Source organism: Emydura macquarii, unplaced genomic scaffold (assembly GCF_026122565.2).
Source record: "Emydura macquarii macquarii isolate MOO-44397 ecotype Brisbane River unplaced genomic scaffold, CSIRO-AGI_Emac_v2 contig_1477, whole genome shotgun sequence".
NCBI lineage: Eukaryota > Metazoa > Chordata > Testudines > Chelidae > Emydura > Emydura macquarii.
This window is the reverse complement of record NW_027131614.1, coordinates 25,334,539-25,361,541: the sequence shown is the minus strand read 5'-3', so window position 1 is coordinate 25,361,541 and position 27,003 is coordinate 25,334,539. Positions and strand designations below refer to the sequence as shown.

General features: G+C 37.3%; 1 protein-coding gene across 1 annotated transcript in view; it reads left to right on the top strand.

Moving 5' to 3' along the window:
- Positions 1-27,003, top strand: part of DTNA (dystrobrevin alpha) — a 307,279-nt gene that overhangs the window by 221,443 nt on the left and 58,833 nt on the right. Inside the window, exons 5-11 of the mRNA XM_067553817.1 lie at positions 2,286-2,371; positions 3,780-3,934; positions 10,339-10,444; positions 12,819-12,985; positions 15,623-15,747; positions 21,704-21,784; positions 24,018-24,107. Coding sequence (XP_067409918.1) covers positions 2,286-2,371; positions 3,780-3,934; positions 10,339-10,444; positions 12,819-12,985; positions 15,623-15,747; positions 21,704-21,784; positions 24,018-24,107 — 810 coding nt within the window. The remainder of the gene's footprint in view (positions 1-2,285; positions 2,372-3,779; positions 3,935-10,338; positions 10,445-12,818; positions 12,986-15,622; positions 15,748-21,703; positions 21,785-24,017; positions 24,108-27,003) is intronic.

Below are 27,003 nucleotides of genomic sequence, written 5' to 3'. Positions count from 1 at the left end.
ATTACCACTTAGAAATGCAATTGTTTCCACTTAACATTTATTTTTGTTACATTTAACAAGTATTTAAAAAGCTGATGAGCATCTCTCTGTCAAAGATTGACAGTAGAAAAACTGACAAAGGACTATAAGATATCACACAAAAGGAATGGTGACACAATATGCACATACTGAACCAGATCGTCAGCTGGTATATAATCAGTCGAGCTACACTAACTCAGGATCCAGCCCACTGTGAGTAAAAAGGACAAGGATGGAATTGTGAGAGATGCAAATGTATTTTAAAGGGTTTCACAATCTGATTTAAGCTTTCGAAATTGAACAAAGAAATAGTACACAGGCGAAATGAAAAGAGAACGTGCACAGAAAAACAGCATTAGAGAATATATCACAGACTGTTGTTTATGTATCCCTTCTCTTTTATACCAAAGTGAATTCATTTCTTTTTGTGTGCTTCTTTATTATATTTTTTGCCAAAAGAAGTAAAAGTTTTTAAACAAATTTTAAAAATAACGTCATATTTAGAATCTCACATATTAAAATTGTAATACACTGATCTAAAGTGAGTAAGTTGATTGGGCTATAAATGTTTAATTTGCCCAGTCTTAGGAAATGCCAAACAAGCACTCAGTTTGTAAACTTTGATAGGAGTGAAGCACATAGCATATTTAAATATTCTAAGTTGAGAGTATTGCTATGGGACAACAGGGCAGTAGTGTTATTAATAACCAAAATAAAACAACTAGGGCTTATTCTGTTATGTACATGGATTGTGCTGCTCAGATTTGGGGGTTAGCAGAGGGACACACTAGTGGTAACTACGTATTCAAGAAATCAGGTCTTTTCATTTTGGCAAATATAATTTCCTCCATTCAGGTCATGATTGGTAAGTAATAGAGCTATTCCATAAACATGGGTGGAGAAATAGATTTCATCTTCTTGTCACTTTCCCAGCTATTGCTAAAGCAGTTAGAATATCTGTATAACTTTTAATATCCAGACTCCCAAATCCTTATACACAGAGTTGGCTTGTGGAGCCCAGATGGACACCCAGTGTGTCCTGTCATAAAGCATAGACTGGAGATCAGAGAACATCTAGTTGCACAGTGACACAGAATTTTGCAGCCTCATTCTGCCACCCTCATACTGAGTAGTACCCTGCTCCATTGTTAGTCCCACTGATGGAACTCAGAAGGAAAAATGGGTTTGTCACTCTGTAAAATTGAAAAGAAAAGTATTGGCTGACAGTGAACCAATAATTCTCTTTTTATTAGGATGAGAACATGCTCTCGATGATTTGATTAAACAGAGAGATAGGAACCCATTAAGCATCTCCAAGGGTAATGGGTAAATGCTGCCCCAATGTGATTTGTATGTTAACTGCTTTGAAGGAAAGTGCTGAGAAATCTAAATTATAAAAATTTGAGACCCAAAAAATTAATATAAAAAGGAGGAATTTTTATTATTTTTTTAGTGAGATTGTACATTTTAACGTGTTCATGCTGCTGCTCGTGATAGCCTAATTCCTTTAAGCACCCTATGCTAGGTTTTTCTCAGACCAAGGGAATTGATTTTAGAATTGAAAGCAGAAAGCTTTATAATAAAGATGGAAAATTCTGGCCCAGAAACTGGAATATGCACGGTTTCTATATGATAAATAATCAGTGAGGGGGCTGCAGGATAATTGGTATGGAGGCTTTTCTTGAAAATAAGATGATTTCAACATAGGGCTAGATTCAAATTCCACTGAAAATAAAGGGTCTGCTTTGACTTCAGTGGGGTTTGGATTGGGCCTTATTCCTTATCCGCAACCTCCTTTCCCCACTATTGTTTTTTGCCCTCACTTGTTACAGCCTATTTCGAATTAAATTATAAGAGGTCCTCAGGCAGGAACTGTCTGTATGGACAGTTGCTAGCATAGCGGGCTCTAATTTGGATTGAGGCCTCTGAGCACTGCAATGGTACAAATAACAATAAATAAATAATAATAATCAGCTTAATGCATGACGTGCTAACCAGCATCCAAACATTGTTCTGATAAGCTTAATATTAAAACGTGCCTGGTTGATGTTCCTAGCGGGTCTCTGATGGCTTCACAGAGAAATCTGTCATTGTATGTCCTCTCAGAAGAAAACAATGAAAATCTTTTAAAAAATGCAAATCTTTTATTTCCAAGTCTATAAATCCGCATATGTGTGGTATATTGTGTCATGTCAATGAGATGCAGTTAAAATGTACATTCATGCTGTTCAGATCATGCCATAAAACAACTTTTTATTATTTAACAGGGAAGGACATGGTAAAATTTCAGTTTTTGCTGTCAAAATGGCTTTGGCAACTCTTTGTGGAGGAAAGATCATGGACAAATTAAGATGTAAGTCTTCTTTTGTCTGTCTGTCTGTTCATTGCTGTATTTGGTAAAATATTAAATTGTGCCAGATTGGTAGAGGTACCTGATGGGATTAGAGTATGCTTTCATTTGGTCAGGGTGGGGCGTTGCTGAACCAATTTGCCATTGTCAGATAAATCCAGTTCACTGTTTGGACGGACTCTCAAACATTTTTTATATTTTTGGAGCCAGGTCACATATTTCTAATTCTGATGAGCATAGTACAAATATGGTTTCTGTTCAGACTGATTGAATTCAAAGGCTATCATAAGTACAGTCAAGTGCAGCAAATGTCTAGCATTATGAAGCATTATTGGACAATTTCCTCTTTCATGACATCTCTCATTTTCACATTACCGTTTATACACTGTTTGTATTTCCTTTCCAATGGCACATGTTTATCCTTTTTACTTTACAGGATTTATCCTCATTTCCCAAACAAATCTACCAAGGTTTATTCTGCTGCAGAATCACTTCCTTTTTAGTACTCTTGTCTCTCTGGCTCTGCTTCATCTAGAGTACAGTGCTTAGTTCCCCCTTTTTTTTGATGTTGTGCATGAGGGTAGCTATTGATTTCCAGATTCTTTTCATTATTAAATGAATAGTCTGTATGCAGCGGCAGGATGTAGTGTGACACTGGTTTCCCAGCAGTGAACTGTGGAGCCTTTCATTTGGAATTTCTCTCTAGATGCACCCAATATGATATCTGTCATCTAGAACAGAGGGGTCCATAACAGCCTGAAAAATGATAATGGTCTCATAGTCTAGCATCCTTCACTAAGTTCTGGATCCTTTTAAACAATTTTTTTTCCGAGTAAGACAGTGGAGTCTACCATCAAGGAAAATAAAAGAAGAGAAAGATGCAGCAGCTATAGAATGACAAATCGTTGTAATATTTACATGACAAACAATTTAAGACAAAAAATGATAAGTAATGCATTTCAAATTTGTTGAGTGTTCTATGTGTACAAAAAAATAATAAACAGCCTAAGAAACTCATTGCCAAAATGGCTCCAGACAAAAAGTTGTAGTTGATGTTCTGCACTTTGTCAAATTGGATCCATTTTATCTGACTGAATTACTCTCTTATGCAATGCATCAAGCACCAACTAAAAAAGAACAATACAGCAGACCCACAGAAAGCATGAATATTTTAACATAGAAATCTGATAGTTTTCTTACATGTGCATTTTTCTTTTGCCTCCGGCAACTTACGCTAAAATTAAAGGTGCAATAATACTGGAGTTTTCCATAAACAGAATACATTATATATAATCACGTTACTTTCCGTACAGATCATATATTGTTGAATTAAGAGAAGATCAGCAGTTTAAATTGAAGTAAACATCTCCTTTTCTTGCCTTTTTTTTTTGTTTTCTTTTAATTTCCTCAGATATTTTCTCAATGATTTCAGACTCCAGTGGAGTGATGGTTTATGGAAGGTATGATATGTTTCTGCGGGAGGTTCTCAAACTTCCCACTGCAGTTTTCGAAGGTCCTTCATTTGGTTACACGGAGCAATCAGCAAAATCCTGTTTCTCTCAACAGGTAAAGAAACATGGCATCACTGAAGTAAGGTGTCAGTCACATGACTAATCAACTTTTCTTTTGTTCTTTCTTTCCTTTACACACACGCGCACAGTCATGCTGCTCCTTTTGCCTGCTACAGTTGTGCATACCTGACCTTATATCTCCGTCATGGTGAAATCCAATTCTTAAATCAATAATCTAATTGTAGATGTCTATGATGAGGCACAAGATACACTTGAAATGCCCCAGTGAAAAAGAATTGTTTCTCACCTCTTTCCTGTTGGAAATGGAAGCTTATAGGCAACTCAGCATCTGATTTCCCTTACAGAAATTCTCAGTAGGATCCAAGAAAGTGCTGAAATTACACAGAAAGGAATATAGCATTTGTCATAGCACATCAGACTGTGTGGATGCATTGAGTCTGGTATCCTGCCAGTGGCCAATAACTGATGCTTTCTGGGCGGGGGCATAAAAATACACAATATTACATCTAGCTGACTGTGCATTGCTCTACTGGGATGGAAGAAGAGAATTCCTTCCTGGGAACTGCACTGATTTACACCCTCAGAAAAATATTTGATTATACTTATCTTACCACTCATAAGAATTTCAGTAGCACAATACATGCACAGTAAGCGAAGATGTTGAAGCTGAGAAGACATTGAGAACAAAGCAGTATTTTCCTTCTCTTTCTTCTCTTCTTTACCACCAAAATATGACTGATGATTATTAGTTACAAATTGTTTGAATGGAGCTGGCCTAGTGGTGCTGCTCATGTAGAGTAAAGGGCCTTGTTTTTGGTTCCCAGTCAGTCTCATCACTGATCAATGGCCACTCCAGTTTACTAAAGAGCGTTGCTGAAACTGACTTCTCGGATCATCTCCTGAATGATTTTTGAATGGCAATGCTTTTATATTTGAGGATTTTCTTGTTTCAATTAGGGAGACAAATGAATAGGGTGTCTTTTATACTGCTTGTCTGTAGAACTGTAGGGTATTATATTTTATGATATGCTAAAGCGCCTTACAAAGTAATGAAGTAACTTTTGGTAGTTCACTGTTAACATAGAAGAACACAATAATGTAGTTCATTCTAGCTTTGGACATTAAGACTATATTATCAAAGAATATTGTCCAGACTCAAGTTAGTGATTTCCTCTTCTTGTCTTGAAAAATGTCATGCAGTCTTCAATTTCTGCCTGAGCAGCCACCAGAGATGAAATTTCCATTTACACCTGAGCTGAAGGACAGTGGGCCAGATTTATGAAAGTATTTAGGCACTTGAAGATGTAGATGGGGGATAGTAGGATTTACAAAAAGGGAGCCAGGTTAGGCAACTAAGTCCCATTTAAAGTAAATGAGAGATAGGCACCTAACTCAATTAGGCACTTTTGTAAATCCTAGTAGGCACCTATCTGCATCTTTAGGTTCCTACCTGTAACAATCTGGCCCCTAAATACTTTTGTAAATCTGGTCTAATATCTCAGAAAGTGCAGCAACCCTTGTAATGTGTTGCGTTAACAGCAGTGGGTATGAAACAAAGTCTTGGAATGAGACTTCAATCCTAACACCTTCTGATTACTAATTGAGACAGAGTGACAACCCTTGGTCATTGCCCATTCTGGTAGCTTACTTATTGTTGTCACTATAAACTGACAGCTTCTGTTAGATCTGTTCCTCTTTCTATTGGTTTCTGCATTTATATCATTAAAGATTTTATTTGGATTGGGTTTACTGTGTCTCATGGGTCTCATAAATAAAACATGAAAAAGAGGCATGAGTTTTCCCCCTCTCCTCCCCAATGTTCCAGTGAAGGATTGTTCCTTTCATTACATTTTCTAGTTATTTGTTCAGTCTGGTTTTCAAAGTTTGACGTGAGACATCCTCCTCTACTTTGTACTAAGACTATTGCAAATCCTAATAGAACTCAGTGTCAAAAAGGTTTTCTGACATTTTACACAAATTTTCCTCGTTATAATTTCCTCCCTTTCTTGCTACTTCATTTCCTATTGTATCACTTTTCCTGTATAGTCCTCGTAATTTCACTTCACCACTCTGTCTAAAATAGCACGATAGAATGTGAATGGATTGAATTATTCATTTGGAAAGGGATGAAATATCTAACTTTTTAGCTAAACTAAATGCTAATACCCTTTGTAATCTTTTCAAACCAGCTACTGCAACATGTGCTGAGAACTGTGGACCTTTGATATTGGGATGTGTAGCCGTGGTGTTAGAGGACTGAAATCACTCTCTCCTTAGTACTTCTTAGAAGACAGATCCAAGACTACTAGGAGTAGTCAAAAGATTTTTTTTGATGGAAAATTGGGGCTTTGACTAAATTATTTTATTTTATTTTGCAGAAAGTGTCTGCTTTCCTCAAAAATCTTTGGTTTGATTTGGTTTTTTTTTTCCATTGGAAAACTGGAATACCAAAAATTTCTCAGTTGTTGGCTGAAAAATTTTTGGTTTGGGGTTTCTGTTTTTCAAAGAAAAACTGAAAATTTCCACTGAAAATTTTGACAGAAATGAATTTTTCATTTTTACTGAAATTCTTGGGGGGGATTCGTAATTTGTTCTAAAATCTGCATTTCTGTCTGGTATATGGGCAGACCCAGAAGATTATCTCCTTCAATTAATAGCTAATGGATGTCCTTTTTTTGTAAGACTGTAAATAAATCATTAATGCCCGTCATATAGGCCTATGTCAACAGAAGGTATCACAGTCCAAAGAATGGCTCTGGAGCTTCTAATCTGCTGTACCCCTATCCTGTCTGCCTTTCTCATTTAAATTAACCTTACCCTTTTTCTGAAAAGTTTCCTTGTCCATTCCAGTCTATAAAAGATTTGAGAAAATACAGGGCAGGAGAGTAGGCTGATTCTTAGTACCCTTTATCCGTAATTATCAAACTAGATTTACAGTATTAAAAATAGAGTTGTATTTAATCATTTATGTGTAACATTATTAGTGCTGTGACTGTTCACAGAGGCTCTTGTGCTTCTCCCTGTAAAGCAAGAGCATGCTTTTAATGGAACAGAATAGGTGGCGATATTTGTACTATCGTACATAAATTAGACACCTTAGGCACGTAGTGAACCAGCTTTCTCTTTCTGTTCTACAGTTCAGCCTGCATCAGCCTGCTCAATCCAATCAGTGCTCAAGAACCATTGCCATTGAGCTGCTCCATTATCTTCCTTTGCTTTCTCTCAATGTGGATCTTTTTTGCTTATCACAAGACTTTCAGACTTCCATTTTCATAGATTTCTGAAATTACAGGTGCAAGAATTTCCCATCTGTGAATGACCTTCTGCTCACGACGGCAAATCCCTCTCAATTCACATCTGAAATCAATTTTCTTGAAAATCATGGAAAGGGTTGATAATTTATCATCAAACACACTAATTTGGATATTTTCCAGTGTCTGTGAGCCACTCCCAAAGGGAATGGCCATCCACAATAACAGATATAAATTTTCCTTATTTGGGAATTTGAACTTTTCTGTTTCATAACAGATCTAGGACTCCAAAAGAATTTACACTTCCTCTTTCTCTGACAGATAGAAATAACACGATGTGATATATTTATCTTCCTATCAGAAAAAGTATTATCGCAATAGCAAAAATTTAAAAAAAATTAAATCTCAAGTTGTGGAACTAAAAATGCATACTAACATTGATGTGCTGTTGCTTGGACAAATATTGCTCCACAAACCTAGAGTCATAGGGATGTGTACTCACTGGTAGGTCGGGAATTAGCTCTGCCAGACAGATGCCCTCTTCTTGCAGTTCCTCAGCCTGTCATCTCGCTCTGTAGACCCTCTCTTGCACCGCAGGAGCTGTAGCATCTCACCTTCATGGCTTAGTCCTTTGGCCAAGTCACAATATTCCTTCCCTTCCAAGGTAATAAAGTCTCTCCTGACCAGCTGTTCGGTTGGCATCCCCATTGCTTCTATGCCACTTCCCAGTGGCTGGTAGTGGAACCCAGGCCAACTGTCTAAACTGGCTTTCAGATAAGGGACCCTATAACAAGCAGCCAAGATCTGCACAGTCCTATCCCTTGCTGCTGCTTCTTACCTAGCCCTCTCAGAATTTCTTTCCCCCACACATCCTCTGGGGTTGACACTTATTCTAGAGCTAGAATCCCAGAATTTATTCTCCCTCTTCGGTTTTTACCTCCCCACCTCTCTGCTCCCCGAAAGTGATTGTGGCCTCTGTCCCTGCAACCTCTTTCTGTTGCAAACTTCCTGGTTTTATAATCCAGCCTACTCCAGCCCAGTTGAGCCTCTTGTTCAGTTAATCCTGGCTCTCCCTACAGATGCAGCCAGGTACCTTAATTGGCCTCTCAGGTCCACATTAACTCCTTCAGGGTCTGTGTAGGGTACACATGCCATCAGCCCCTAGCCTCAGAGTGTATGCTTAGTTTCAAGTTTTCAAGCAGTTGATAAAAACTGCAGAAGGAAAAAAATGACTTTTAAAGTATATGGAAATTACTGTCAGTGTCCTTTTAAGGGACATTGCTTCTTTAATCCATAAAATCAGTGACCACCAAAGGAATGCAGCCATAAAGCTGTCAGTGAAGCAGAAATTATTTTACTTGGTACAAATCAAGTTTTAATGTATAGCTCCATTCCAATGAGCCTTCCATTGTGGAAGACCTGTGCTTGTCTCTGCATCTGTTTGATTGTTCAGAGCACCGCTGTGTGTCCTGCCAACTTAGTCTCTCTCCAGGAGCAGAGAGAACTCTTTATGCTAAAGAGAGAACACTTTACGATTATTTGTGGTACGGGAAATTGGATGATCTTTCATTCACTAGTTTTCTTTCTGCCCTTCTCCTGTTTTCTGCAGTGCTGCTGATAATAGTGACATTTGCTGATGGCAATGGTCAGTGAAGCCATGACAGGCATCCACAGCCCCATAAGGCAAATCATTATTCTGTGAACTGGTGCTTAACAGCCCAGAGTTCCTGTTTACTAGAGAAAAGATCACTCGGTTTTGAATGAGAGGAAGGCCGGGTGTATGGTAAACAGATGTTAAGCATCCTATTAACATGTTTATTGATACAGACTAAATGTATTGATGCAGCTCCTTGCTTACTATCAGTGACTTTCAGATTAAATTTGTAGAGTACTGCACATTTAGAATTTAAAATAGCAAAAATTTGTGGGGATTATTTCAAAGGGATGGTGTATTGTCAAGAAAGGTCTTATTTTTCGATGCAATGTAAAACTGAATTTCTGGCTATTTCTATTAATTAAAGTTCCCATGATACTTTTCACAGATGTCAGTTGGGGTAGTTACATGCTGCCTGTATATATTTCCTCTGCAGTTTCAACAGAGTTCAACAATTTCCTTCATTACTTCCATTCCTAAAATTGTTGTGTAGTGATGCTGTGCACTACTGAACAGCTGCCATTTCACTAGTGAATAAAAATGATGATTTGAACGATCAGTTAATATAGCCTGGGAAGCACTTTGGGATTCAGTTGAATGCAGCATGTTATACAAACAAATATCACTGTTTTTATCTATAAGTTTGTCAAACAGGACTCAACATTTATATATGATTATTTTCTTCGTGGAAAGGCATTAGTTAGTTCTTAATTTCTGACAGTAAGTCTATGGCATACTCTATGAAGTATATTAAAAGGTAAAGAGCTAGTCTTAGCAGCGGACTCATCTCAAGGAGGAATCTGCATATGGATCTCAAAAAACACTAGAGTAAAATTTGAGTTAAAAATGTTCTTAAGTGCCCCTGTCCCATTCACCAAAGAGATTTAGGTCACTTAGGAGTCTAAGTCTCACTGAGAAACAATAGGACTGACCCCTCTAAGTGTCTGTCACTTTTAAAAATGGAACTTAGGCGCTGTTGAAAATGTTAACATTTGTCTTTGTCCTTTCCCTTTTTTTAACTTTAGTAGATATTAGAGTGGTGTCTGTCACTCTGTGGAAGGTAATGGCTTTTTGTTTGATACGTCTTCCACGCTTCTGCCAAGCACCATTGACTGATTGACTTCGTCTTGTTTCCTTTCATCTGTCAAGATGTAGAATGGTCATTTAGATAGGACCAGAGGTATATAATAATATGAACAGGTGGGGGAAATGATATATTCAGGAGAGATCTTTGGCATCTTGAGGTACCAACTTTAGGTCAGAACCCTTAAAGTGAGTGATTACTTAATAAATGGCATCAACTCACCCCATGAAGAGAACTGCTGGTTACAGGTGGCAGACATTATAACCACTAATACCCTATCTTCTGTTTCTAAAACCTTTGGCTGTGTCACTTTCTTCTTGGTTAACTAAAGGTTAATGGTTAAAGATTAACAACTTCATGTCTTCATTCCCAAGTGCTTTTATAAAAACATGTTCAAATCACTCTATCTGTGGTTACTGATTTTTTTCTGTGTTTGTTTGTTTGAGCAGAAAAAAGTCACATTAAATGCTTTCTTGGATACTCTCATGTCTGACCCCCCGCCACAGTGTCTGGTCTGGTTACCACTTCTGCATCGATTGGCAAATGTTGAAAATGGTGAGTGATAGCTGTTCCCCAAGTTTAGTTTAGTTAAGTTGCAATTGGAACATCTAGGCTATATCCAAAGAGCTTCTGAGTTTATGGATGACATTATAAGAGCTACTGTACTGAGGTCATTAATTCCAGTTGCCATTTTATAGCTGCTAATAAAATAGGATGGTTTAATACGAGTCATTCCACTTGTAACTTTGTTTAATTTTTGCTGTGCTCTGGAATTTGCCCTAAATTTTTCCTCCTTTTCTATACTCTGGATAGCCAGAGCAACAATAGGTGACCCATTTGTGCCACACACACACGTTTGGTAAAATCAAAGACCACAACATTTACTAGCTGTGACGTAAGAGCACTAAAGGAGGAACAGCGAGGCAACTCCTTCCACACAATTTGTCTGGAAGAGTAAGTCCGATGCAGGTCATAAACTATTGGCTGTAATGTCCAACTAGTCCTTAAGAAGAGGCTACTCCAAAGCACCTCCCTGCAAAACAATCTACCCAGGAGATAGGAGCAAAAAGAACTCAGATCCTCCTTATTTCTTCCTTGTGTGAAGTATGAGGATTTAATTGAGGGGTGCCACTCTCTGAGCCAGACACTGAATCCCTCCTCTTGCTCTGAAATGCATAGATTCATAGATTTTAAGGTTGGTGTGGAACATTATATAGGAGGCCAGACTAGATGATCATAACAGAGACCATAGAATTACCATCCGGTAATTTCTGGTAACAAACACACAACTTCTGTTTGGGTATCGTGGGAGAGGTAGGCAGGTAACCACTCTGCTCACAAATATGCAGGTCCACTGGTTCAACCCCACATATATAGATTCCGTAGCAGGATGCAGACACTGCTGCAGCACTGAGATTGCAGTCACAACCACAGAAGGATCCCAGTTCACTGAGTAGATTCCATCATCTACCCACCCCTCCAAGCCATATGTAGTTTCCCAAATAGTTCTGGCAGCTCCCCACACAGGCCTCTTACACAAAGCCATCTGCTTGTGCTGTGCACAATAACCAGTGTTTGGACCTTAAATGGGAAAAGGGTCCAGAATAGTGAGCACATTTTCAGTGTCTTACTTAGCAGAGTACACCTGCTCCTAACGTGGTATTTCCTGCACATGGTTTTTCAGAGGAGTTTGGCATCTAATCCACTTCAAATGTCATTGACAATACATCCTTTAATGTTGTGGCTATAGAAGGAATAGAAGATTTAAAATCAGAGGAAACACGTTAAGCCTATAATATTTTTAAACATTCAATTAACAATACGAACAAATCTTCAAAAAAACAAACAGTTTTGCTTCCCCATATTTCCCTTGATAGGCAAGAAAAAGAAATTCTCTCTTTTGAGATTCTCTGTCTAATGGCGTAGCTGCTAGCTCAAGGAGCAGACTTGTTTGAAAATAAACTAAAGATCCTTATTTTCTAAATCAGGAGGGACAAGAGTTGTTGTGCAGGGGATTCTCTGTTATTACTAGCAGAGGTCATTGGGAAAGTGTTGCTAGCTCAATTCCTTTCATGTGTTCCCTCCCAGCTGTCCACAGAGCATAACTTCAAAGGGAGGTGCTCAGTTGCAGGTAAATACAGTATATACTGCAGTGTGCAGAAGCATTGGGATTGCCAAGTGTGGGGAAAAAACATAGCTCATAGCAGCATGATTAATGAAAGATGCCATAGATCAGCCTAATGTTCTAGGGCAGTGCTTCCGGATGACACAAATCCTCCTTATTATATGTTTTTGGTTGGAATGGTGGACAAAATAGATCCCACTCTTAAGAGCCAGATTGTCAAAGGTTGAATGCTTAAATCCATAATTATGTAACTAAATCTGGTTAGTTATCTACATCAGCCTTAGATGATTAAAATAGGCATCTAGATGCCTTTATACAGATTTAGGCACCTACCTTTAGGCACCCATGTTTGAAAATACGACCTCTGACCCTTAGGTTCACCAGCCCAACCACTAATGATAATAATTAAAACCTTCATTTTTCCAGAATAGCAACCTATTGAAGCAAGGTAGATTTCCTCCTAATTTACTGTTTGTTTCCTTTGTAATAAGCTCAGTTTGCTTTATCGTTTAAACACATTTCTGAGGCTGTAAAAAGAAACTCTACATTTTGCTTCAGAAGTGATAAGGGATTTGGTGTTGGAAAGCAGCAAGTGTGGTTTGTACCTTGGGAGAGACCCACAAAAGACTTGTGAAGTTTTCACATATATATTTTTTCCTCAGCCAGAGACCATGAATGGCATTTGATGTTGAAAATTACTGCAAACAAAAGAAGGATTCAGTCCCCATTTTGGGCTTCATTTTTAATCTTGTTCTTATTGTTTCTTTTGTTTGTTTTTTTCTTTTAAATTTCTCTCCCCTGCAGTCTTCCACCCTGTTGAGTGTTCCTACTGCCACAGCGAGAGCATGATGGGATTTCGCTATCGGTGCCAGCAGTGTCACAATTACCAGCTCTGTCAGGACTGCTTCTGGAGGGGACATGCCAGTGGTTCCCATAGCAACCAGCATCAAATGAAAGAATACACATCATGGGTAAGGGAAGGTTCATGCACTGCTGCAGACTGTTTGAACTCTAGCAGTCAGAGCAAGAATCCCAAGGATGGAGTAGGAACTGGCCAACTCAGTTGCTGTATATCGCAAAATATAAAACTTTGGTGGCCAATTTAGATAAATACGGCAAATCTACAGTTGTGGCCCCTGTTCACCAGTAAGCTCTGAGATGAGCATTTCTTTTCTGAGAGTGGATTTGAGCAGTCTGACAGTTTAATACTGTGCTGGATGTCAGGACAGCTGCAGGAGGGTCTTGGAATAGAATGCTCTTTTCACAGTAAGTTTTCTATTCTTGTAGGACCCTTAGTAAAATACTTGTTAGCCTTTCTCTTGCTTTCTCTGTTTCATATGCTAATGACTATGTGTAAATGAAATGATGGGCACTATTGAAGCATCATTCAGCTCTTCATGAAACCTTGTTTTTTTGAGGAAGTAATTTAAGTGTGTGTGTTCAATATATATTTATTATCTTCCCATTATAATAGCATTGGAGTCTATTAACATAATTAAATCCATAATAAATCATACAGCCTGTATTAAGTAACATCATTACATCATTAAAAAATAAGCAATCGCTTATACCCAGCTGGCACAAATGCTTTACCAAATAGTTAAATCTAGCAACTTCTCCTTGAAGTCTGGGCTCCAGCAGAGCCAAGATGAAGCAGCTTTCCAGCAGAGGTCCCGCCATTAAGAACATGGCATCTTCAGAATTCAAATCCATGGACTGTCAGCACAGGCACATTAGTTGATCTCGGATGTCACAGTGGAGCACTGTTATAAAGGGAGAGAGGTGGTCTTTTATGTAGGAAGGATGCAGACCATAGAGTGTGGGTGCACGTTTGAATGTAAGTTTTCAAAACAATATTTAAAACAATTAAAACTCTGGTCCTTTGAAAGTAGCTGTCTGCCTGATGTTAATGTTGAACGGAACAGGCAAGGGTTAACTATAAAAGAAATAAACTGTTTGATCAATCAGTATGCCAGGCACATGGCTCTGCTCTGCCTCACAGCAGATCTAGGTCCAAAAATGCCCTCTGGGCTCTCACTGTGTGGACATGGATGACTTGAGTTTAGACTCTGGATAGGAGGATACCCGCCACCTAGCTCTTTTTCTTATCCCTTAACAGCATATTTGTGGAATGATATCTTTCTTACTGTAGGAAGTGTGCTGCAATGATACGGAGGAAATCTGGTGATTTCACTTGAAAGCTGTTTCAAAACCTTGCCAGACACAGCAAAAAAACAGCACACAAATACATGGCTAGTCACTCCTGCAACCCAAATGCTTTTACTTTCAGACAGGAATATTTCCATTCAAATCTGAAATTGCCTTACTGTCACATACGTAGGTGTTATTTCTTTCAAAGCAGGTTTGATAACAATGTCCTTAATGCATCTTGTGAATGAATTTGTTATATATATTGGGCCTAATTTTAAAAGTTAGGCACATGCACATCCCTGTGTGTGCCTAACTCATGTAGATACTTCGAGAGCACATACAAATTGGAGACATGAAATAGAACTCAATTATGGTGCATTCAGAATGAAACTTCATTTATTATAAAGTAGAGTGAGACTCCTAAATTGTTCAAATTCATTGTAGTGTATAATTTGGAATTTCAATAATAAAAATAATTCATTAATATCCTGGTCACAGGGTATGTGCCTTCCTTGTGAGGATCTCAAAGCACTTTAAAAACTCTAGCAAATTAAGCTTGACATCCCTTATTGATGGGTCGGTAGTATTATCCCCCATTTTACAGATGGAGAAATTGTCACAGAGAGCTTAACTGGCTTGTCCAAGGTCATGCTGGAAATCTGTGGCAGAGCCTAGAACAGAACCCAGAACTCACAGCCCTATGCTGCAGTCACAAGGCCATCCTTTCTTCACTTAGAATGAAGCTGTTATTTGGGGATTATTTCACTGTAAAAGAATTTCACTGTATATAATATGGAATTATGTTTATAAAAGCTGAAGATTTAGCTTCTCTAGTGCTTGAAAACTGGCATTACATTGTGTTGCACTATGAAGACTTCTGGGATCCCAGGTTTCAACGTTTAATGCATGTTGTTTACACAGTGAGAGCAGAGATGTTCAGTCTTTTGGAAAGCAATGAAAGCTTATCAGTTTCTTCCTTTAGCTTTTTGTCTCCAAGTCCATGAAAGTCCATCAGTATTGTGTCTGAAATTTCATTTGCCCTTATTTTACAGTGCAGCACAGGCAGCAACTTTTAAGGCAGACAAAGAGAGGAGCTTTAGTTTAAAACACCTAAAGAGTGAAGGAAGCTAGTGCTAAATCTGTGTTTGCGGGAAATGGTGAGAAGAGGGAAGGAATAGAATGCACTGGCTTGTATGACTGCCACTACCTTAGACTAAATCTCCTAGGCATCTCCTAGGGCCTGATCCGGAGCCCACTGAAGACAATGGGAATCTTTCCATTGACCTAAGTGTACTTTGGTTCATTAGACCCCTAGAGAGGGGAGTGGAGGGAGGAAAAATTTAAGAATATATGATTGTAAGTAGTAAGGTTTTGTTTTGCACTTCCTGTGGTTTCAATGTAGCAACTCTGTGCACCTCACTTGTCCAGATTACCTTTACCTTCCTTGTTCCTCCCAGAAATCACCTGCTAAGAAGCTAACTAATGCACTTAGCAAGTCTTTAAGCTGTGCTTCCAGCCGTGAACCTTTGCACCCAATGTTCCCTGACCAGCCTGAAAAACCTCTAAACCTGGCTCATATTGTGTAAGTATCTGTGTGCTGTAGTGAAAGTAACCTTTGTTCTAGCTGACATGTACAGACTGTATCTCAGATGACTCTGCAGGAAATGGAAGATGGTTGTTTTATGTCTCAGGCAATGAATCAAATGCTTTGTATAAAATCACAAGAAGGGGTGTTTTGTTAGTGTGAATTTACCTTTGCTGTTCAGGCCACATTTAAATTATGTTACTACAAGTGACACAGATATGGGACACATTCAAAAGTGGGAAGAGGAGAGAGTGAAAGTATTCTTTACATTTTGTATCATTATCGTGAGTTAGTACAGTTAGATTTATTCATGGTTCAGCTCTCTTGATTAATTATCGTGAGTCTTCACATTTCAACATAACACCATATTGACTTGAGCTAAAATGCCAGACAAGAGGTGAAATCCTGGCCCTCTTGAAGTCAATGGCAAAGTTCTCAGTGACTTTTAATGGAACCAGAATTTCACCCAAAGTCTTAAAATAATGCAGCTGAATTTTTATTTTATCCTAATCTTGGATTACAGTTAATTGATCCTTTTCAGTTTACGCAATACTGTAGTTTGTCTCTAAGTTTTCCCTTTCTCGCTCTCTAAAGTTCATATAAACTAGTCAGACTTTCCTCCCTAGCAGCTCAAAGCAGAGAGGAGGCTAGATTTTTATAGGATGGGGAAATTGCCACTTCAGATGATATAGTATTCATTGAAAGGCCTCCATCATCTGCCCTGGTAGTAGATCAGATATTTTCATCCACCTATGTAACATTGGCTTCTCTGGTAATCTGTGCTTTCTTGGTCTCTTTGACTTAAAAGTGACACTCTTTACCTGGACAGTAACAATTGGAAAAAGTTCCAAAGCAATTAGATGTGCTGAAATGATTTAAAAGATATTTATTTTAAAATACAATCATTCTGAAAAAAAAAGTCATTCTTTTAACCACCTCCATCATGCCACTGACTGAAGCAAAGCAGGCATCAACCCTAAAGATTTATTTGCAGGCTGTATATCTCAGTCACGGGGGACCAAACTTGTCATATATGTGGCTATCATTCTGTATTTACTTTTGCCAATACTAAATGGTTTATGTAGTGACTAAAGGAATATGCTGGACAGTGACTGTCTTAGGCTGTGTGACCTTAGTCTTTCTTAGTCTGCTTAGACATTTTAAAAATAAATCATGCTGATGATCTTCTTTGAGTGGTCATAATGGGAGCTTCCCAAGGCAACACAACTGTCCCTCTTTTTTAACGTGAGGTATCCCACACGGGTATTTAATTTTGTGTGATGGTTACAACTGATTATCACTTAACATAAATGTACTGCTTTATTGGAGGGATAGAATGGTGGCATATTGTAGTAAGAAGGTGATTTAGACAAAATTTCTCTTAGCATGGTATAAAAGCCAAGATATATGGATGGGTAGATAATAATTTCCCATGCAGAGGCTGGGCATACTTAAGAGGGATAGAAAGAGATATCGTGAAAGAGAAATTAAAGACTCTTCTTCATGTTAGCTAGAGTTTTTCATTGTGGGACACTGACACTGGCTCCAGTAGGAGGGTCTACCTGAATGCTGATTTGAGAGATACGGTAGGTGAAACACTATCTTTTATTGGACTGATTTCCAACGTTGGTCCAATAAAAGATATTACTTCTCTATCTTGTCTCTCTTACATCCTGGGATCAATATGGCTACAACAACACTGCATACAACTACAATGAAAAACCTTTTTAAATAAACCTGTTTCACAGCATGATTGTAGTACTCTGCAACCACACAGTGAACAGAGATTCTTTGATAGCATATAACATGCTGCAATCATAGTAAATACTGGATTATTGTGAAGGGATTCAAACAAAGATAGGGAAAGGAAAGATACAGAAATTGAATAAGGTCTGTTCCAAAACCTTTGCTATAAAATTAGGACCTTGCCTTCTTTCTAAATACATAGATATAATTTAGTGTGTTTGGATCTGAGAATGAGAGCCCAGCTATTTTGTTTTATGGTACTGTTTTTCCTTATTGTTAGACTGAAACCAATATAACTATATTGAGTATAATGATACATGAATGAAAAACCTGCAAGTTGTGGAAATAGCATGGTCTACATAAAAACAAGAGTCCTGTAGCACCTTAAAGACTAACAAATTTCTGCGGGCATAAGCTTTCGTGGGCTGCAACCCACTTTGTCAGATGCATGAAAAACAGTGCATGATCTACAGTGTAATTCACATAAATTAACTGAGGGAAAATTATGCTACAGTAACTCATTGAGAATAACTTCTTGCTGGTACAATTTTTATTTTTAAATATAATGGAGGGAAACAGATCTGGGCAACAATCCAAGCACAGAGATTTTTTTAAAGATACATTTAATAGTGGACTGCCTGTGGCAAAAGAGTCCTCTTTTCTCAGGAGCTGCTACTTTAAATAAGGACAAAGATCTTCTATATTGCTGTGATGTTTTTTAAATTTAGTTAACCCTCCTTTTCATTATTCTCTTCTCACCTTGGAATACACAGAGCCAAAGAGCTGTCTAATTTTTCAGTGTTATGAACCCAACTGAATATTTCTAATTAAAACTGCAATATAAGGCAAAATATATGAAATATACGTGTCTGCAAACCATTCACAATGATGCAAGAAATAATAATGTGTGTGATGATCATCCTACGGAGGGAATTTGATGACTGTGAGAATTAAACTGATGCAGGAACTTGGGGGGGGGGGAGGTATATTTGTCAACCATAAGCATAATTACCACCAAAAAGAAAGCACAAATATAAAGAGATTCAATGGAATTATTAACATCATGTTGAGATTGTCAGGTGCACTCAACAATGGCCTGGCTTTACTCCCACTGAAATCAATGAGTGCATTACTGTTTACTCCAGTGGGAGCAGATTTTGGCCAGCACTAAAAACTTTTGTAAATCCCACCCATAATTTTGTCATTTAGTATGCTATAATATGTATATAGACAGATAGGTTTGGCAGAATTTGATTTTTATTTTTTATAACATTGACTGATAATATTGATGTGTATTTTTAATCATGTTTTCTGTTTTTATCAATTTATGTTTTCACAGCTGTGGAAAATTAAAGGGGGAAGATAGTAATTATTTAATGACCATAGATATTGAGATTCAAAAAGTTAAAGCTTTATAACCATTAAAACACAAATTATCAACATCACGTGTCAAAATATACAAGATAAATATCCTTAAATCAAACTCTAAGAAGTTCTCAAGCAGCATTTTTCTGACTTTGCCTATCTGTACATTTCCATTATTATAGATGGAAATATTTATGTTGGTTAGTATGTATATAGTAAAATTAATGTTTAACAAGGTTTACCAATAAAAATCTAATCCTTTCAAGCCTAGATATAAAGCTGTGTGACTATCAGATGGATGTTTGTTTGGTTTTGTTTGTTTGTTTCCTCTAAGTACCAAAAAGTAAACAAAAATATTTTGGGTCAAATAAAATATTTTGTTCAACCCAAAATTATCGTTTAAAAATGAAATTATAGTAAATTTCAAAATCAAAAGTCATTTCAAATCAAAACATTTCATTTTGAAAATGTTGAAATGAAATGTTTGGATTTTTTCAGCATTTTTTTGACTGAGACATTTCAGCGAATATGACTTGTATTAGTTTTTTGGTATAAGACTCTTCCACGTTCATGGGTCAACCTGTGTATACTCAGGGAGTTGTAAATCCCATAATCAGCTGCAGAGCTAAAAAATATGCATCTGAGATTAGAATTGGTCCTTGATTTTTCTCAAAGGTCTGCTATACACAGCTCTATCACACCAAATATCTGATTTGTGTATTTAAACAAACACATGCTGTTAAAGCTGAACTTGAGAAAAGTGATGACAAATACTCAGCTGAGTGGGGGGCAGTAGCTTTAAGAAGCTCATCGTGGCAAAGCCTGAATTGGTTTCAATGCCAGTTGTATTGATGTCAGAACTGACAAACAAACAATGGCCTGTTTTTATCCATATACATTTCAAAATGCCATCTTCATTAATGGTCTGTTTTTTCAATTTCATTTTGGCTGCAAAAGAGATACGTGGTAAGTATTTTATTCTCCTTTGGTACATTTCTTGGAGGGAAAGAAAAACTTGTAATAGATCTTATTACATCTTCATTGTTGATCACAGAATGTTTAGCAGAGTCCAGCACCAAATAATAATGTTTGAATAATCCAGTGATTTCATTATCCAGATAAAAATTAAAATTCAGAGCATATATAAATATCATGTAGCTAACGTGAAAAGCTAACTAATACTGCTATTCGTTGGCACCATATAAATTTCCAGTTTAAAATTCCCACGCAGTTAGTATCTTACCAATTAAATAAAATTAGATTATTTTTCAGAAATCATTTTTAAGAAAGATCTTTGCTATTCATGGATTAGTAGCTACAGCCTTCCATCAGTGATTTATAATTTTGATTGGTTGATTGACACAATGTAAATGATGAACTCTTTGGAGGTAGGGATAGTCTTTTTGTTATGTGTATGTACAGCGCCTAGCACTGATCTATCACGGAGGTTCCCAGACACTACTGAAATACACATAATAAAGATAATATCCCTCTGTACACAATGGATTTTTTTAATGTTTGAGACATCACATCTCTAAACGAAAAGAGTTTTACTGAAGTGATGGTTCAGGATCCTACTTTATTCCATGTGTCTCATTTTAAATTTGAAATACACAATTGGCACTCTAAAAGAAAAATCAATATCATTACTTGAGAAAATTGATGCATCTGACAACCCTGTAAGGAAGTATAATTTTTCCCATAGAGAAAGAAACAAAAAGTACAAAAAGATTAAGGGCCAGGGGTAAAATCCTGGCCCCAGTGAAGTCAACAATCAGACCTGGAATTCAGTATCTCACTCCGGAACGTGGGTCACTAATCACAGGGTTAGGGCAAAAAACGCATCTCTCTGTAAGGAAACAACATGAAAAAGAATAAATTTAATTTTAAACTGTTTTGTTCTATATAGTATTTCCATGGTAATGGACAGAGACTCCAAGTTATCCCTTCAGAATTGTCAGGGCAGATTTTGAGGGGTTGTGTATTTCTAATGACTATAAAACCAGAAATAGAATAATATGACTAGTTGTATAATGTTTCTCCTGTCCACACTTCTTAGACAAAGTGAGATGGAATTGTCACAAAACTGAAAGGGACATTATCCACGTGAAATCTAGTCAATTTAAAACTCAAGTTAAATATAGCTTCAGGGACTACACCTGCCCCAGAATCCCCCTGCTGACCTCTGTGATTTTAAAATTACATGTTCATGTTTTTTTCTAAATGTTTTTCTCTGCTTCCTTATTGTATGAAAAACCCGCATAAATGTAAGAGAAAATGTCTATGCAAACGAAACAGCAAAACAGGCTATACACAGAGGGCTGTCAAATGCCCTAAGCTAAACAAACTGAAAAAAGATGAGGAAAATATTTTTCTCTAATCTCAGTTTCAGTAACAATAGTAAGTAATAGTCAGTCAGTAAACAATGTCAAGTCATTTTTTTAAAGTTGACAGCATCCCTTTAAAGCAGTTACAGTACATTAATTTATAGTCAAAGATGTGTATGTACAGATTTTAAAGGCCATTGATAGAGGTCCACCATTTTTGTACTAATTGTATTTTATGGGACATTTTAGTGGGCTTGATAAAAATGCTGCCCAATAAATTATTTTGCCTGAGTAGGAAAAAGAATCAAGCAAATTGCTCAAAACGTGCCTTAGAACATATAAAAACCTGATGTTCATCTAGTTCTTGATCCTGTTGTGGCTTTTTATCCCCTGTTTAAAGAAACCAAATAACCTTTTAGTTTGGAGCAATATCATTAATCTCTATGTGTAAATACTGTTGCTGATGGTTTGTTAAATACAAATAAAATATGCTTAGCTATTTTGCCTTCTTTTAGGCCTCCTAGACCTGTAACCAGCATGAATGACACACTATTCTCCCACTCTGTTCCCTCAGGAAATACTTTCACAAACAGAAGGTGAGTACTCATCATTCCTTATTTTAAAACAACTCACCTGGATGGAAAATAAATCCCTGCTTTATAGGTTCTTTGCATTCTGTTCAATGAAAATGTCAGTAGAACGCTGTCTCAGAAATATCCCAGCCTTTTGTGGATTGAGTTTGTTATTCAGAGGGGAGTCCACGTTTTAAATGCATGCCACTGAATTTAGGCACCCAGTTTTACGTTGGCATGCTTAAATGGGCAGTTGGGATGCTACAGTACATGTTTGAGTGCCTAATTCTCATTGTAAGTGCTCAAATGCACAATTGGGCACCCTGATTTAAATGTTGATGTTTGAAAATTGAGTCACAGATCCTAAGTTATTTGGCAGTGGTGGGCAGGGAGTAGAACTTTGGTTGTGAGAATGTGCATTGGGTTAACAAGTTAATATATTTATAATATATTTATATATTAACTTGTCATCTCTGGGGACTTGAGTTAAAACTTCAGCCATGTCAGAAATGGAAATGAGTTTGGTGTTCTAATCCATATCACAGAAACTCTTTGGGGGGATAAGTGGAAGAAAAAAAATTCCTTGCATTTTTACTACATTTCACAAACAATCTAGCTAGCATTTCAAATTTTGTGTGGACTTTATAAAAGTTGGCCAGAGTAATTTTAATGTAATATAGAGAGAGTACATTTAGGATACATGAATATCTTTCTTTTACTTGGTATTAACTAGAGATGGACTTGAGTCAAAATCACCTGGGACAAAGATCCCTGAACAGTGGGGAAGTTCAAATCCAGATCTGAACTTTGCAGCTCAGTGTAGATTCATAAATTCATTTATAGTATTCACTGCACAGCCTTGCAATACAGAATAATACCAAATGGAATAAAACTGCAGATACATATTGACTGAACCCTCCTAAGGCCCAGAGATGTAGTTTGACTATTGGTACTGCTCTGCAAATATGGTAGTGACTTCAAGTTGTCCCACTCATCCAGCCAGTAGAGGCCAGGACCATGTTAAGTCACTGTTTGGAAAGATGGTGAGACATTCCTTGACCTGTTAAACAAATCAGAGAATCATTAAAGGCTACAACAAAGAAAGAAGCATCTTGAAATAGGATGGCCCTTTAGCAAACAAAGCAGAAAAAGAATGGTCTAAAAACATCAATCCTAGAGAAAAGGGGTATGCAACTTTATACACATTTACATGCCCAAGCAGCCAAAATATATTTGCAGCATTTGCTACCAATTACATAATCTACAGAAAAAAATCTATAAGTAAATGGTCAGTCAGGAAAGTGGCAGGAAAAGGACTCCTCGCTGTAATGAAGAAGGTAAGCATAGTGTAACCTTTGGCTGGATCTGATTGAGTTGCTCTTGCTTTGTTTCAGTGCTTCAGAGACCTAAAATTGCCATCTATAATCTTGGTAATATGGGGATTCATGGTTATTCTTTCAGGACTGGAAACAAAGCCATAGTACACCACACTGCAATATAGTCTCAAGAATAAAGCTGTTTTGCTCCCTTAATAATTAACTTTTTGATACCTATAAACTACCATCGTTATTAAAATATATGCAGCCAGCAAGAAATCACAATGCTCAGTCAGCAGCACAGTGTACTTACTAGCTTGACAGGCACCCAATAGATAACATTTAGTTACAATATTTACAGTGGTATTGACACAGAAAAAATACTAATGTTTTTTGCTTGAGTTTCTTTGTTATTTCAAGTCATTGACTTTAATTGTCAGGATCAAATGAAGGTACATTTCTGGTCCTTTAGAATTCCTATTCTCCTAGAGGAGGCGAGTGTCCTTTTTTCATTAAATCAAGACATATCAATGCAGGACATGAGGAATTTTAAAAAGCCAGAGCTCTAGATAGACAGACCTTCTGGTAGGTGGGTAATATGGCATCTTTCCATTAGGAAATGTTCTTGTGATGCCAGGGAAATTCCTGGTTATTTTAGGGTTAACAATCAATGCCCTGGAATGGTAAATAATATATATTAAGCCTCTTTTCACTTTTTGTTTTATCACCCCAGTGATTTGTTTGAGTTCACTGCAGCTTGTTCTAATTATTTTTGTTTCCAACCCTAATTCACTTGACACACACATTTTTATTTTGTTTTAAAAAATACCAGTGTTCTATCTAAAATGGTTGTGAATTGAACGCACTGAATCCACTGTCAGCATGCTGTGTTGGGTATTTGCGTAGGATATTAACGAGGTTTCATTGTTTGAATTATTCAGGTTACTTGAGGGTATAAATATAGCCAGTCCTGTAGCTGATGAGCATTCTCTTATAAAGCTGTATGTAAATCAGCTTCACAACAATTCACGGTCAGTATGAGAGCACTAAACCACTAATTGCTGTAGTTCAGTAGCTGATGCACTAAATCATTAGTAATTCTGCTAAATTATCTAAAGATATTCTTAAAGGAGGATTCTGTAGGGATAGTGGACTTATGTGGTCTTAATTAGACTTTGATTAAACTTCACACTGGCCTTAGACTTTGCACAGCACAAATCTTTCAAATGTTTTAATAATTTTACATAGCAATATATACTATATGTATTTTTTGTCTAAACAGACCTGCACACCTTTAAATTTACATATTCCGTGTATACCTCTGTTTTTCCACACTCAACAGGAGCCTGAAAGAGAAGATATAATAAGTTGAAAACTCTTCCAAGTTTGATTATGAGCCTGTTCTTCCTCTTCCATGGTTTTTGCTGACAAGTGATCGCTTTGGATCAATTCAGTAATACCTTTCCATCCCTCCCACCCCCCACCCACACATTGCACTTAACAGGAGTACTTTGCATTCCTTGTCAAATTGGTCCACGAAGGGCCTGATCAAAATCCCAGTTAAGTCAATGGGAGTCTTTTCACTGAAGTCACTGAGCTTTGGGTCAGACCCAGATGCTTGATCACCACACCATTCTTCGCCTTCCTGCTCATCTTAACAATCTGAACGAGGCTTCTGTTTCATTTGGTGCAAAAGAAGGAAGTGGTGCAACTGAGCAAGACCAGTCTCTCAAGTTGTTTTCTGTGGAGTATAGCCACCTCTATTATTTTCTGAATCAGTCCTTGAGCATCATTTTTCAGTGAGAAAGTATTGGTGCTGAGACACTGCTTTTCTAAATACCATGTTCCTCAATCCATATTAGACCAGTGATAGTGTTTTCACTCATTCTCTTAGGATCCTGGTAAAATCAGTCCTCATTAGGGGAAGTTTTTCCAATTATTCATCATAAAAACAGGTTTTTGACAATTCTGTTTGCAAATCTCCCAGCTTAATACTAAATAGTTAGTGATTCATGTTGCAATCAAAATTGTACAAAATCATCATTGAATCTCTAGTTGAACATAATAACCCTAAAAGCTATCCTGGCTTTTTTTTTCCACAGGGTACAATTTGCAGTCACTTTAATGTGTTTTGTGGTCTGGTTCAGACAGTTTAGGTAATTCTGAGAGAAGATTTTCAAAAATAGAACATTTTTACAAAAGGCAATTTACATTACAACTTGAGCATTGGTCTCAAGTTGCAGTGGGGAAGGTCTAGGTTGGATATTAAGAAAAACTTTTTTCACTAGGGGGGTGGTGAAGCACTGGAATGGATTACCGAAGGCAGTGGTGGAATCTCCATCCTTAGAGGTTTTTAGGGCCTAGCTTGACAAAGCCCTGACTGGGATGATTTAGTTGGGGTTGGTCCTGCTTTGAGCAGGGGTTGGACTATATGACCTCCTAAGGTCCCTTCCAACCCTAATTTTCTATGATTCTATGATTTTCAGTATTCCCTTTGCAATTATTTCGGATATTTGTATTAGTATGCAAGCATTCTCCTTCACAAGCAGCTTCTTGGTTTGCACCATCTAGCAGTGCATCTATATTCCTGAGTGCATGATGACATCAAAGTTCTTTCCTTATGGAAATGAATGTGGCATCATACATTCAGCACTATGTCATCCTAACTGGGATTAAAGGAAATAGAGAAAAATGGACTGGGAAGGAGCAAACCTTTGTTAAAGAAAAAATATGAAGAACATCTGAAAGATAAAATGGATGTTTTTCATTGTCTGCTATTTGAGATGGGATCAAGCCACAAAGTTTAGATCCATAACCCATAAGCTTTCCCAACATGCAGCGGTGTTCAGATTCAGGCTTTAGATTCAACCTGTTTTCACCTAATATGTTTGTTAATTTTTCAAAGCAACACCAGAACAAAAGCCCCTCTAAGATTTCACTGCTTCTCCTTGATCATTTAAACCACCCTAGTTTGGGTCACAATGGCCAGGTGAGAACAACAGCTGGGAAAGGCCTTATGCCAGCTGTGAAATCTGCCATAAGAGACATAAGGTACATTTTATAGCTACAAACAGCACCACTGGTGGTATCAAAAATATCCTGTGCTCAGCTAATTTTTTTACTCTTCTTTGTGCAGTGCAAGAGCCACATTCAAATACCATATTTTTAAAACAGGAAACAAATAACCAAGCAAAAATCTGTGACCATCTGATACCAAATTTAGTCATTAGTTGTGCTGCCAGCTTACAAATAATTAAAACCACAAGTCCTGTATTTTTCTTGCTTGGCTAATGTTCTTTCTTTGTGATCTGGGGCTATCTAGGGGGCTGCAAAACAATTTAGTGGCTTCATTTGTAGTGCAGTAATCAGGGAAATGTTAATGTACAGTAGCCGATACACTTGTAAATTCAATGAACTAAATATCTGACCTAGTGTAAAAAGAAGTAAATTGGGAATTACAGAGCCTATTGTCCATTCAGGGTGGATAACTTTAAACACTGCTCCAACTTAATTAAAATGTAATTTTTTCTTTTGGGTAGCTCTGCACTCTATCTGTGGTCAATCAGTGCTGATCCAAGGTGTTCAGATCCCATGGTGATGGATGCAATAGCTCTTTTCTTTCTCTGTATGTATCTGTTTCCCTGGAATTATCAATGTACAGGGCTTGGGGAAGGGGAAAGTACCAGAATGATTTTTAACTACATTTTTTCCCCAATAAGTTGTTCCTTCTTTAAAAAACTAGGACTGGAGTGAATAGGAGCTAGTCAACACATTATGATTTTCTTTAAATTGGCTGCAAATGTGTGTCAGACTAAAATTTTTCATGGTGATATCAGTTGCCCAAAACCTGTATGAAGTCACAGGGTAATTACTGTTGAGGCATAGTAGCAGGTGCCTCTTGTTAACTCCAGACGGGAAATAAAAGTT